This window comes from Oreochromis aureus, linkage group 2 (genome assembly GCF_013358895.1).
Source record: "Oreochromis aureus strain Israel breed Guangdong linkage group 2, ZZ_aureus, whole genome shotgun sequence".
In the NCBI taxonomy this organism is placed as follows: domain Eukaryota; kingdom Metazoa; phylum Chordata; class Actinopteri; order Cichliformes; family Cichlidae; genus Oreochromis; species Oreochromis aureus.
Window position 1 is genome coordinate 25,517,844 of NC_052943.1, and position 14,363 is coordinate 25,532,206.

Here is a 14,363-nt window from a genome sequence, read left to right on the forward strand (position 1 = left end):
ACACATAATAAAAAATTAACAATAATTACAATCTTTTCTTACATAAAAGAAGGAATATCACATTAAAATAAAAATGTTACAAATTTTAAAAAGTGTGTTTACTAAAGTAAAAGAGTATTATCAGTAAAGTTTAGTTCAAAATACTGACTAATGAGGCTCTGTGTGTGTTGTATCGTTACTTATAGAGTAAGTTTACTGATCCAAATGCAATTACAGACTTATTTTAAATTCACTGACTGCCATATACTGACTAATCTGTCTAAAGCATCATGCAATTTCTCCGCGTAATTGGCTGGAATTTGTATAAAAAACTAACGCAAACTTAAATTACTTTAAAATGATCCATTTTGCACTTTTCACCTTTTGCTTTTTGTATTATTTTTTCTACATTTTTTTCTGTTTATTGTAAATAAACATTTTTTCATGATTTCCAGGTTATTGCCAGAGACGATGACCAAGGTGCAAACGGTCAGCTAAGCTACATGCTCAGCGGCGGGAATGATGAAGGCGCGTTCACCCTGTCCTCCAGCGGTCAGCTCAGCCTGACCGAGACGCTTGACCGGGAAGTGCAAGAGAAATACATCCTTCTGATCACAGCCACCGACTCAGGTATGACCAGTGTTGCCAACTTAGCGACCTTGTCGCTATATTTAGCGAGTTTTCAGACCCCCTAGCGACTTTTTTTCTATAAAAAGTCGCTAAAAAAAGACGTGAAAGCACGTATCGCTTTTACTCTCAACAAGCAGCGGGTGCTGTAACGCAGTCAGTTCTTCTTTTACTCTTTTACTCTTATGCTGTTTTGTGGATCACAAGGTTAAAGGAGCAGGGTTGAAATTGTGACATAAAAAAAAAACAATAATTGCTAAAAGAAATTTAATTTGTAGTTCTAAATAAATTCTAAATGCATTTAGGACGTTTTTTACTCACTTTATGTCTTTTCCACTTCCACTTCCACTGCAGCACCCACGGTGTGGGACGGAGAGATTTCGCAGGTCTTTCCTCCCCACTGCTGTCAGACTCCACAACAAAGACTTTAACTGATCAAACACACACATCCACACATGTGCAATAACACTAATGTGCAATAATCTTTTCTGGCATCGTTGTATTTTTACTCAGTTGTATATAGCATTTGTATTCTATTTTTATCTTATTGTATATTTTATTCTATTTTATTCTACTGTATATAGTATTTTATTTTATTCTATTCTGTACAGTTGTGTACTGTATTTATTCTTATTTTATTTTTATTCTAATTTTTTCTTCATAACTTTGCACTGTCCACTTCCTGCTGTGACAAAACAAATTTCCCACGTGTGGGACTAATAAAGGTTATCTTATCTTATCTTATCTTATCTTATTTCTCTCTCCAACAACATAGGTTACAATTATATTAGCGTGACCAATTATGCAAATTAGGTGATGACGTCATTTAGCGACTTCTAGCGACTTTTAGGACAACCAATAGCGATTTTCCTTACTGAGGAGTTGGCAACACTGGGTATGACTGCATTAAAGGTTTCGAGCTGCGAAGGCAGCCGATAGCGTCTTGAAATGTTTGGCGCTTTTTAAGCAAAAGATTATTTTATGCAGGCTCAGCCGCCTTATGTTTCAGTATTCCAGAATCAATTGTTTACGTCTGAACTCATTCCACGTGTAACGTGTTCAAGTTATCATCCATGATCTGGTTTATCTAGTGAGCACTAAGCATTGCATATGTCCCTATATGGACATTGTTGAATTTAAGCAAAGCGCAGGCAATATTTTGTAATCAGCCTGCAAAACAGCTGAAAAAGAATATTGTCATGAACTAACAGCAATGTCAACAAACAGCATTTTGATTTCATAGTCTGCTCCGAGGTCTTTTTGTGTGGCACAATAACCCAAACAATCTGGAGTTTTTAGCTTGCAAACTAGTGGGTGTTTTTTTTTTTTTTTGACCTATTCCACAGAAGTCTTTTCAGCGGGTTCAATTGAATAGCATCCTCTGTTTATTTGGATACGGCGGTAGAGCTTGTTATAGCCAGATAAAAGGTTAACTTGTTATTGCATAGAGGCCAGTTAATGTGCAGTTAAAGGAGTACATGCATATCCCCGTTGCAGCCAAATCACATGGTATCCCAGTTAAATATATGTTTCCCTGAGCTCCTCTGGTGCGGCCGTCATGGTCTCAGGGTGGTTCCGTTTCATTCCTGGATTGACCATGTGACGGTTCATAATGCTGTGTATTTTTGACTTTATGCTGAGACTTTGGTGAGAATTGGCCCGGTGTTGCGTGGAGTATCTTGTTTTGAAAAACACTTAGGCGGTATATTCATTACCTCATCATTTAATCATTGGAATATTAGAATATTCATTATAAAAGTGTCTATAAATCAAGTAAAATCAAGTCCCTGCTCAAACATGGGTTTTTTTGTTTTGTTTTGTCAAAGTAAGCCGTTGTGAGATCTGTGCCACATGGACAAAGTTGCCCAACAAAGCGAACATGCTAATTAAGATTTGATCTCGTTTTGTACCCTTCACGCTGCGTCCATATTTAGAGCCCTGACAACAATTCCAAAATATTTTGACAGGACGTCTCAGTATAATGCCGAGGCAGAAAGAGGGATTTGGGGTAGAATATCTAAATATCAAAAACACCATAATCATAGTACAGTCCAAATTACCCAGCAGCATTTTCTCACATTTTTGAGGCCTCAGCTGAGTCAGTGGAGGGAAATGTTTCTCCCAGGCGCTATCTGTCAGGAAATGTTTGAAGGTGGATGGGGCAGACATGTCTCCAAGTCTGCCGTCTAACGTGACCCATTTGCCACCGCACGCATTCATCTTTACTTTTTAAAGCCCGCTTTTGTCTGTCGTAACATAAAGAACATAGAGAAAAATAAATCCGGAGGATTTCTTACGCAAAGGCGTCCTATTCTTTCAGAAAACGTCTCGTCTGTCTGTTTGCTGAAAAACTGTTGTCATGGTTGTTATGTAAAATCCAAGGGAAAGTCTCCCTGCAGCCATTGTGCCCTAAAAACTTGATTATGACAAAGAGAAAGTGCTACATCACTAACTTCTTCTTTCTTTCTAACTCAGCTTTTTTCTTTATACATTCTATAAATAGATCCTAGTCTTTTTCCACACTGATGTGTAGAGCTGTGTCCCTGTGCATTTTTGCTTTAGTGGTCCCTTGTCATGTGTCATTTTGGGTGCTTTTTTTCTTTTGGTTTGTTTTTGTAGTGAAGGTAAACTCATTAAGAGAACTCCTGTATTCTCCCTCTGTTGTGCTAACGGCGAAATCTTTCATGAAATGGTTGGAAACAAAGGCGCCCACTGGGTGCTTCTCATAATGTGTTCTGGCTCGTGAGAAGAACACAATTTGGTAAACTTCTGCAATTATTTGAAAGTCTGTGCTCAGCCCCCACAACTTGTGGCATCCATACAAGCTGCATAAAGGTGTTTTACAAGGCATCATGTAGAGAGGAAATCTGACACAGAATATTTCTTCTTCTTTTTTTTAAGTCTCCCTTCCTTGTTTATGGGAATTTGTTTTGTTTCTGCATTTTTGAGTTTACTAGTTGTGCAGATACATGAAGATATTTGGGGTTTGGAGTACGCAGACCCGGACTGTTGTTTTTACTCAGCCAACATCTGGGATCAGCTGCAGGCAAGTCAGATTTTCAAGCCACTGCTTAGTAATGTACAAGTTTTGCCTGCTCGGAAGAATGTACAACAGTGAGATCTCCCACAGAGTCGCAAATGCTTTTGCAAAACAATGTTGCTGTTATGGCTTTAAGTAGGCATCTGTGGTTGTGGAGAACATATTTTCATGCACACGGCAGTTTGTCGGGTTTGAGGTTTTTGTATCTGATCAGCTTTAAAGTTAACCCTAATGCTTTTGATTGATAGAATGTATTTTTTTATTTTGTTTTTCCTGAATCCATGAATTTTTGAAACAGTAATATAGCCAGAAGCTTCTTTTTTCATAAAGGAGTTTCTTGCTAAGGGTGTGTCTGCCTTGGTTTGTTAATCTCTTGGATCTTTGTAAAAGTAGGTTCTCCCACTTTAACTTCCTCTTTGTCAATGTTTTTGGAAACCCTTTAAACTAATAAAAGTTATAAAAACTGACCTAATTTGATTGGAACATTTACATTAGAGATTAACTGATTGCGTGCTTATGCTTGTATCTGCAGATTAGTAGACATGCATTGATTATTTGTTCATACATATGTTCATATTTTTTTGTGCATTTTTGTGTTGCCTTCGAGTTTGTGCAAGTCTGCGTGTGGTGGTGAGAGCATCCTCGGGGCGCATTGACATGCAGAGCATTTGACCACATTTATTAAAGAGAAGGCACAGTAAATCCCTTGGCCCATGCCTATTATGGCGGATACGAGCGCATAGAAATCCCATGTCTTTCACATCCCTCCAGCACATCGCTCCATAGTGCCGCGCTGTTTGTATATGGTCTTTTGGCTGGTGGGTGAGGGGAGAGTTTTGGGGGGCTAAACGACCGCTTAGCAGATAAAGAATTTTAATGACCATGCCTATTTAAAAGCAGGATCCTTTATGCTCTCAAATGGCTCCCATGAATCTGGCGTGTAAACCCTTCAGTATTCTTGAGTTTTCTTTCCCCTGGACTTGTTTGGTTGAATAATGATCTGTCAATCTCCAGCCTGTCGTCAGGTTTTGAGCAAAAACAACAAAGAAAATTTAATGCCAGCATATATCCATCGGTCTTTGTCATATTAGGCAAACATGGACGGAGCAAACAAAGTCCTGCGCGTACACTGATAACGTGGCGTTAAAACGTGGCCTAGACATCGCTAGATCACTGTCCAACACTTGCCGTAAAAAATCTTTAATAGGGTCCATTTCTGATGGTTTCACCCAGTCTGCAGTCTAGTGGCAACAAAGGACTTGGCCAAATAAAATATCAGGTTCCTCAAATGAACTTTAACAGAGCAGTAACATTCTGGATCAGCTCTTAAAAAACTCTGCAGTAACAATGTGGTCTTGCAGAGTTTTTTCCTATCGCCTGTTTTCTCTTTTCCACTCTCTGGTACACACTAACAGTTGCTGGATCTGAATGTTTGTGTAAATAGCTTTGGTAAATTGTGGAGGAGGGAGAAGGCGTGTATTAAAAAGGTGGTGTGGGCTGAATGATTGGTGCTTCGGCCTGGCAAGATCCACTTTTTAATGATGTTTATTCACTGAGGAGCCTGGCTACCACATCGCTTTCTCACAAAAATAAACCCATCAGAACTATATGTGACCATTGCTAACATACTTTTTTTTTTTTTGCTTACTGAAAATCTGTGTAATATGTATGTGAATATAAGTGTATGCTTTCGCTCTTAAACACTTTTCCAAAGTCATATTTCAGCTTTATGTGGCCCATGTATGAACATTATAGAGTTGTGTTATGAGCAAGTTATTCTGGCAGTATAAGTTTTCCACCTCTCACACTATGTTATGATCTGCTGGTATTGCTGTGTCACCATAAAATGGAAAGCAGTCACTGAATGGTGCACAGACCCAGTGCTAGATTGGGATTTCCAAATATTCTTCAACACAGCAAATAAAAGCACCACAGTAATAAAAACACAAAAGGCAAATCACTTCATTAAATTTCACCACGGGCCCTAAACTATGAAAAAAAAAAGCTCCGCTCTGTGTCTGTCGATAGGGTTTTTTGTTTTTTTTTGCATGCTTGCAAACCGCCAACCCGTATCTGTAACATATGTGGAAGAAATTATGCAAAAGCATTCAGACGCAGCACTCCATAAATAACCGGGGAGCTGTATAAAATTCTAGGTTTAATTTGATGGATGCCACTGACATTGCCATATTATTAGGAATATTCTATCTCCCTTTATGCTGGGTAGCAGCTTTGAGTGTTCTGCTGAGATATCCCTTTCACTCTGTTGCTTGTTAACTGTGAGAAAACCTCTGTTTACTCTGTTATGTTTGGCAAACTGTGCAGTGGGACAGCTTGCACCCTGCTCTCGGCTCCATGAGGTCTTTCATGGGTGCCGGACAGGGTTGCATTAAAAGAAGCTTTGTCGCAAAGCAACAGGTTCTCAGAGGCAGAAAAATGTCAATTTTGGCTTGTTGGCAGCCAATTCTCACCCCCCCTGAGTAATGATGTGTTTTATTTACGCTGTCCCTTAAGAGCACAATCTAGCCGCAGTCCATAAACCGTAATTAACCGTTTAGCCTTAAGCTTCAGGCTACAGATGGGCTGTCTCATAAATTTACACATTCATTCGTCTTCCCAAAGTCAACCTGTCCTCAACTTCCCACTTTAATGAACCTGGCTGTTTGGACATCCCAGCTTTGTCCTTCCTCATTTCTTTTTTCGATAAAACATCAGGCAGTCATATATTAAAGAAGAGATTATCTCTTGTGCCAGCACAGACACTCAAACCTTCTTCTTAGCACGGCTTAAGCTGAGCAACTCGGGGTGACTCGCAGCCTTTCCCAGGAGGTGAGCGCTGCTGTCTCCTTAAAAACCCCCCGTGAGGCTCTCACAGCACCGTGCACCCTCATAGCAGCTGCAGCGGTCAGAAAACACGTAGCTTAATCATCATTAACACGTGTATTTGTACCCCCTCTAGTTCAGAAAGTATGGCCACAGCACCTTCTTAAAGGTTAATGTGATTTGTCCAGCGGTAATGTACACTAATAAGGTGCTTAGACCCTGCCATATGTTTTTGCTAGACAATGCTTTCTGACTTGAGAGGTTTACGGGGAAAACTGTCTGTGGATCTCTTCGATGGAGGAGGCTACAGCAGATGGTCAGTTGGTCTACTTTAGTCAGAAAGCTTGTTATTTTGGACACTTCTTCCTTGGGGTAATTCTGGGCTTTTCCAGTTTCCCCCAGTTGTGATTCGAACTGAAAGAAAGCTCTTAGATGTGATCTCAGATGCAGCAGTGAAATATTAGTGGGAAGGTTTATGTGTCAGTCCCATTGCCAGTTTAACAAACACTTTAAGTTCTTTTAGGATTATTGTGAAATATCAAACAGAGGACTCTGTTTTAGTTGTCACTGCTCCAACTGTGTCATTCCTAGATCTGAAGGGAATGCGCTGCGTTTAATTAAATGGTAATGGTGCATCTAGATTCAATTAAAGCAGGGTGGAATCCTCATGTGGCCCGAGCACTTTGAGCGCCCCCCCGACGGCTTGAGTTGCTTTGTGTGCACTGACGCCAGTGTCTTTTTCCTTTATCCTGTAGTGTAATGGCTGCTCACGGGATGAAAACCTTTTATCTGAATACCATCGGTCTGATGTCTTGCATTGGAGAAAACCCTTGAACAGAAGGCAGAGTTATCACATCAGAACTTTGTGGCTCTGGTACAAAAGCACCTCATGGAAACATGGTGCCAGAGAGTTCACTATTTTCTTTACTGATTGAGGCAGCACACTCCTCTCGGCCCAAACCTCGATTCCTTCTGTGCAACAATAAATAATAGTAAGCCGTCAGTGGCAGTAGCTTTCAAAGCAATTTTCTTTGACATTTGAATGAGATTTTAATGAGACAGTGCGTAATAATGCGAGGTTGTACTCACCAGGAGTGTAGTGTCGGGTGGGGGGGGGTGGGTTTGCTTTCCTAAATGACTTGAGATTAACCCCTGAAATAGGATTACACTCATGGCACAAACATCGGCAAGAGGTAAGGTAGTGCCTTGATTACCTTATCTGTCTTATGGCTCTTAAGGCATACTGGTGCTATGAATGCAAACAAAACTGATCACGTTTTCCTAATATCAACTTGAATATGCTAAATATGCTGGTACATATGTTGTTGAATATTGTCTTGGATAGTTTTTGTTTCATGGAGGCTAATAGCATTAGATTACCTTTACAATGTCTTTAATGTCTGTGGTTAATGCAGCCCTATAAAAGTTTAAAATTTACCTTAAGAACTACTGCTCACATAAAAGAAAGGGTCTGGGGACAGGACTTGCCAATGGAAAAAATATTTGTCTAACCACAGTGCATGGCTGCCACTGGTAGGCAGCTGACTTCCCGCTGCAAGTTTCCACCAGTTCTCTTTCCATGGTAAAATGATGTCATTTGTCGTCCAGCGGTGGGCCAAATTGTGCTCTGCCAGATCCAGGCAAATTTCCTCGCCATATCCCTACCGTGCACGAGGTGACACCCGCCTTGTCTGCAGTAATCTAAATCATTGACCCTGACACTCTTCCCTGTGCTTTGCCAGATTCCAGCGAAGACTGTTTGGAGGAGATGCTGGCATTTCTCAGCACTCTTGGAGAGCATTCCTCTCCTGTTGAGTCACTCCCTCCACAGAAAGAAGAACTGGACGGAGATTATTTTGTACGTTTAAAAAAAAATGCTCTGGGATTGATTTCTTACTATTACAGGTACAGGATGCAGAGGAAATTTAAGAATCGGAAACAGATGATGACTTACTCGGCTGCAGCGCTGACCCTGTTATTTAGTCTGCCGTCATATGAATCTCAACAATGTCTCACACCAGCCATAACTATTTGAAACAACTGTCATCTACATACATTTGCATACCTGCCAAGATATAGTGTTCCTTTACTAAATCTGTCGTCCCACGCAATGTAACAAGATAGATCTGAAATATTTACACATCGAACAGGAGGCTTGGAGGGGGTAACAGCTGCCAGGGGGTTATGTGATATCAGTTAGCCCCATGAGGCTAAGAAGGCACGTCCAGAAACTGCACGGAGTTGCATGATGCTGTGAGAAGCGATACACCAAGAAAGATGTGAAAAATCCTCGATTTGAGCCCATGCCTATCATCTGCGGGGTCAACGCAGGTTCAGGTTTGCACAGAGGAGCGTCAGAGGGCTTTGAGAGCCCACAAGTGTAGTTTAGGTCTTTATTAAGGGGGGTGGGGTGTCTCTGTTCTGTGCTTGCTAAGGATTAGCTGGTGTAACAGTGTCCTGTGCCCCAGAGTCCCTGATGTGTTGGGTGACAGTCTTTGAAGGTCCCAACAGAGAAGGCTGACCGTCCACAGGCAGTAAACAGGTTGTGACATCACATCCTGTGCAAAAATGAAATGCCTAAAAGGAGGGCGGTGTGCTCCACATACACATAGATGCACACAGTCGGCGCTAGCGTTTTAGCTTGGCTGGCTTCCTCTCTTAGTGAGGGGAACAATGCTATTAAAATGCGACTGCTGCGCTCGGTCGGTATCAGTTAAGTTCAGAAAAATACTGCAGCGCACTTGATATTCAAAAACAAATCATTCCTGCATTGACTCAAGTCTCTTGGTGTGAGCTAATGGCTTTGGTAGACAAAGCCACTTAGCTCTCAGAGCCTCTTATCAGCCATCAGCAGCTCCAGCCTGTACAGAACATCTTTGATCAACAGCAGTCTTAGCGAGTTGCTGACTGTCAAACACACTTTACTTACCACCTGCGGCTCCATGCTGGTTAATTTAAAGTGATACAGACGCCTTGCTGACTTGGATCGCTCCTCAATTAAGAGGATCACCTGAGGAGGAGCGAAAGCTGCTCTAATCTATTGCCATGACAACCTCCTGAATGATGATTCGTGTCAAATGAAACGTGCTGAGACAGACGATACCTCGGGTCCAAGTATAGGTGGATTAGAAAGCCACAGTAAAGCATGATGTTAATTAAATAATCTTGCTGACACATGTTGTGGTTATTACATAATAGGACTGCGATGAAGCTATATAGAGGGGATTGGTTTACATTTTATGCTCAGATTATGTTTCCCCTGCTGTTAATTCTTTGTATTTGGCACCAAATTTGTGGTCAGATGTCCCGTGTAACTAGCTGCAGAGAATGTTGTTTATAAGCGGATTTCTCATAATCACAAATATTTGTAAAGGTGGAAATACTAAATTCAACATTGCCTATGTATGGGTATAAACACGGGAGTCAGTATAGCTAGAACAGCAGAGGACTCTTCAGTGATTCGCTTTGGTAATGAGTCACTAAAGATTAGTGTTGTATGGTTTCTGGGTCTCTTTTGGGATGAAATGTGTTTACTGTCACCTCTTTTTGTGTCATTTATTTTGCTTCTGGAATTCAGCTCTGTTTATTCTGAATGCCAATGTCAGCCACTTCTGTTCTGACCAGAAAACCTGGGTGCATTACAAGCCTGAGGCCAAATGTCTGTTTATTATCATAAAGCCAGGCAGTGAAGTGATGTTACGGTAAACTATCACAAATCTCGTTTTTTGAGGAATCCCCAACCCTCCTGAAAGAAGTGGCTGCGGTATCCAAGCCCCACAGTAATGTTCAAATTTGTTGATGTTCACAGGGAAAGATCTCTTTTGTGCTCTCTGCCCGCAAGGACCCAGAACTCAGTGTCAGCAATTCCCCAGCAGCTGTAGAGCCTGTGGAGGATTTTTTTTTGTGCTCACACACACAAACACACACACACACTCTTAAGTAGTTTGAGCATAGTTTGCAGGGAGCTCCGATTTGCATGTAACGTACAGGGCTCTAAACTATATTGCTTTTCATACTGATAAGGTAGTAACAGTTGATATTCAGTTTTATTTATATAGCATGAAATCACAACAACAATTGCCTCAAGGCTCTTCATATTGTAAACTAAAAAACCCACAATAATACAGAGAAAACAGAGAAACCCCAACAATCAGATGACACCCTGTGAGCAATCGCTTTGGTGACAGTGGGAAGGGAAAAACTCCCTTTTAACAGGAATAAACCTCTGACACAACCTTTTAGTGGCATATAAATATGACTGAAAAACATCATTGTGTCAACAGCACTCGTGTATAATCTCGGGAGACTGCAGCAGCAAAGATGTTTCATCTGACTTCCAAATGAGAAGAACTGGTGCAAAATATAACAGCATGTTGGCCTGATTTCCTCATATTTATAACTAATCCATGCTGGCTACGCAATAAAGCCATAGAATCCCTCTAGCTTTCTTTCTGAGAGAATCTTGGTGGCCACCATCCAAATGTTTTTTATTATCTCTTATTAATCCAGGCCTCCACGGTACACAAGTTCAAGCATCTGATGTTTTGAGCAGCTGAGTACACAGGGAGATGAGACACAAGATCGGGATCGTGTATGTTTTTATTTGGTTGTATTATAGTTGACATATTCACACAGATTCCTGAAGAGAGCTGCAGGAGGGAACAACTACATGTAAGAGGTGGGAAAAATAGCTCCTACAGCTTTCACATCTCAGCTTTTTTCAGTCCTCAGGTGCTCTCTGTCCTTGTATTATTCATACTGTAAACCATATGGAAATCATTCAGAACTCAAAATAGCATCAAGCTTTTAAGGATGTCTCCAGATCCCATATTGTGACTTTCACTAACAAGCCTGAAAACTCGCGCTTATGTTTGGAATATAGATTAGGCAGTTTGCTGTGCCTTTTAGGGATGGATTATAAAGGGCAGCTCAAGCAATGCAGATGCTTAAATGTCTTTTTTCTGTTCAGGTTTTTCTGCATTGCGGCTCGTTTTCATCTGCTATTGATTTAAATCCACCCCCCCGGGTCGCAGCAAACCGTGTTTCGTCACCTGCTCTGGGAGAAAAAAACGGTCGGATTTTTGCTGAAAATAGCACTTCTTCTCGCTCGAATATCTCTCACAGTGCCGCGCACCTTAAAATAGATACCTCTCTGTGGAGATTAAATCGGTGAGCGTCCAAGACCCCAGGAAGGACGCCTGAAAGATTTGGTTTCAGAGACATTGAGCCCCTTTGATGTGTTTTTCGCTGATGTGCGTTGATGTGACAGTACAACCCGTGGAAAGTGCATACCCACGACTAAAGACATTTTCTTGAATTAAATGCAGCAGGAACAGTGTGGTCGAGTCTTTGCAGGAATATGAATTGCTTCAATGTGAATCTTGCTGCAAATGACAAGTCATGTACAATAAATCATGTGTCTAAAGTCAGAAGGGGACTTAATGGCACTCACATGTGTCTCCACAAAAACAGAGTTTGTAATTGTGTCATTTGGAATAATCTCCATATTCAGTTTGTCGGGCGAGCTGAAAGGTTAATGAGCTGTTTCTGTCCCAACAAGTGAGTCAGTTTCTCCTTCACTTCTCTTTAAGGTGTTCACTCAAGGAGAAGTAAACTGCTACTGTCAGTCATGTTGCTTTTTTTCCTTTCTTCCACCTCCAGGCACTCCATCACTGAGTGGGACAGGGACGGTAACAGTTATGGTGGATGACGTTAACGATAACGTCCCCGTTTTCACTTCTTCTATCTTTCACACCACCATCATGGAGGATGCCCCAACTGGGACAGATGTGCTTTTGGTCAACAGCTCTGATGCAGATGTGGGAGTTAATGGTGTTATAAGGTATTCTTTTTCATTTTCAGTTGTTTATTCCAACCAGACTCCAACTTATTGCAGTCAGTGGGACCCCTGGTGTGCTGTAGATATTCTGATCATTCAAAGTGGGAAATGGCTCTTTTGAACAGGATTTATAAAATGAAACCACTCAAACATATTCAGATAGCTGAAGTTTGCAAGTTCCTGAGCTGACTTGGAAAATCAGAGTTTTTCCAAAGCTCTTTTTCTAAAGAACATGAAATATCAAATAGAGAAAAAGAAAAACATTAGTGTCCATATGTCAGTGAAGCCACTTCTTATAAGATGTCACTCTATAAGGTCCCAGCAACTACTGAGTTCCACAGTCAGGCCAGCTTCAGTTTGATTTCATGCTCTGATTTCATACCCTGATGTGAAAATACCCTTTTGGGGCCGTACAGTAAAACTCTTTACCTCACTTCCAACTCTGTAAAATTCCAGACCAATGTTGCAATGGATGATAGAAATTTAGTCACGGAGTGTAGCGTCATAGTCAAAACCCAAAGTCATTGTTTTGGGTTGCGATTTTCAAGCTTTTTCACACTCACAAGCCCCTCCATGGGGAAGCTTGTAAGAGTTTCTGGCCAGTCTCTCTCAGGCCGGACACTGACTCAAGTCCAGCCCCCTCTCTTTCTTCGGCAGCCCCACTGGGTACACATTGGGGGGTACCGCAGCGTGCTCCAGTTTCCCAAAACATAGTAATGAGGATGTTAATTGTCTATGACAGAACGAGATGTACCCATCAGGGGTTCGGGGCCCAGAACTGGTTACAAATAGTTATTAGTTTTGATTTTCACAGCCCGTTAAATGTAAGTCCCGAGCTTGGACTTGTCTCTGGACTATGTTCTGACCACAAGCATCTGTGGACAGTTTACATTGTTTTCAATGTCCAAATAAGCTTTACACCCGCACTGCATTCACACGTTGTTCTGCAATTTGTCATTCCATCTCTGGAGGGGGATGTTTTTTCAAGAAACCTTTTCAAAATATGCACTGGTGTGTACATGTATGTGTCAGTTTACATTTATGTCTGGGTCCTGCCGGAGACTCGGGAGATACAGGGTGAAAACTGATATTTGTTTGAAAGCAAAAGATTTTAGCCCCCTGAGTCTTGACCTGATGTTATGTATGTTTTGTTTGCTTTCTATACCATGTATTTTTATAACTATTAAAATTCTTGTCATTTTTGGATTACAGTGTTCCACAATAACAAATATAACAACGAGGAAGATAAACCAAATGCATGATTCTGGAGAATGCAGCCTAGACCCCACAGAGCATTAAAGCAAATGGACACTTTAGTTAAATATGTCACTGATTTGATGTGACTGCAGTGTAGTGTGGGGACCATCTCTGACCATATTCCCCCCTCACTGTGCTAATGTGAACCTTGAAACAGTGCCCTCTATAGGCAACTTTGTGGCACTGAACAAGGTGCTTCAGTCAGTGCAGAGTAGCAGACTATATAACTACAGTCTATACAGACTGTATCAAGTCATGTAGTATTTGATGTCAGAATCAGAATACTTTAGTAATCCCCAGGAAATTATGTGTGGATGAATTCAAAATTGCTGTTTCAATAAAGAATAATAAAAGATATTCAATAACACAAAATGAATAATATTGATTTGTATTAGAGATGACTGCAAAAATTCCTGATACAGCATCATTATCATCATCAAATTGGTATGCAGACTTTGTTTGTGGGTTGTTTTTTTTTATCTCAAAGGTTTCACTAAAACATGTCCTTCTGTGTTTATCCTACAGCTACAGCCTGACCGGAGGACACGGTCAGTTCTCCATCAACCCAGCTACAGGACAGATTATCACCAGCTCCCTGCTGGACCGAGAAGACAGGGCCAATTACCAGCTGCTGGTAGTGGCAACAGATGGAGGCCAGCCTGAGGGCTTGTCCAGCTCCGCTACTGTGTCCGTGACAGTGGCCGACATTAATGACAACCCCCCACGTTTCCACCACCACCCCTATGTCACCCACATCCCCGCCTCTACTGCAGCAGGTGAGCACATGCATTAAAAGGT

At 41.2% G+C, this 14,363-nt stretch overlaps 1 protein-coding gene across 1 annotated transcript in view; it reads left to right on the forward strand.

The window, feature by feature from the left end:
- Window positions 1-14,363, forward strand: part of LOC116311470 (protocadherin Fat 4) — a 100,185-nt gene that overhangs the window by 61,877 nt on the left and 23,945 nt on the right. The window contains exons 6-8 of the mRNA XM_031728594.2: window positions 435-609; window positions 12,131-12,311; window positions 14,091-14,341. Of these exons, the coding sequence (XP_031584454.1) occupies window positions 435-609; window positions 12,131-12,311; window positions 14,091-14,341 (607 nt within the window). The remainder of the gene's footprint in view (window positions 1-434; window positions 610-12,130; window positions 12,312-14,090; window positions 14,342-14,363) is intronic.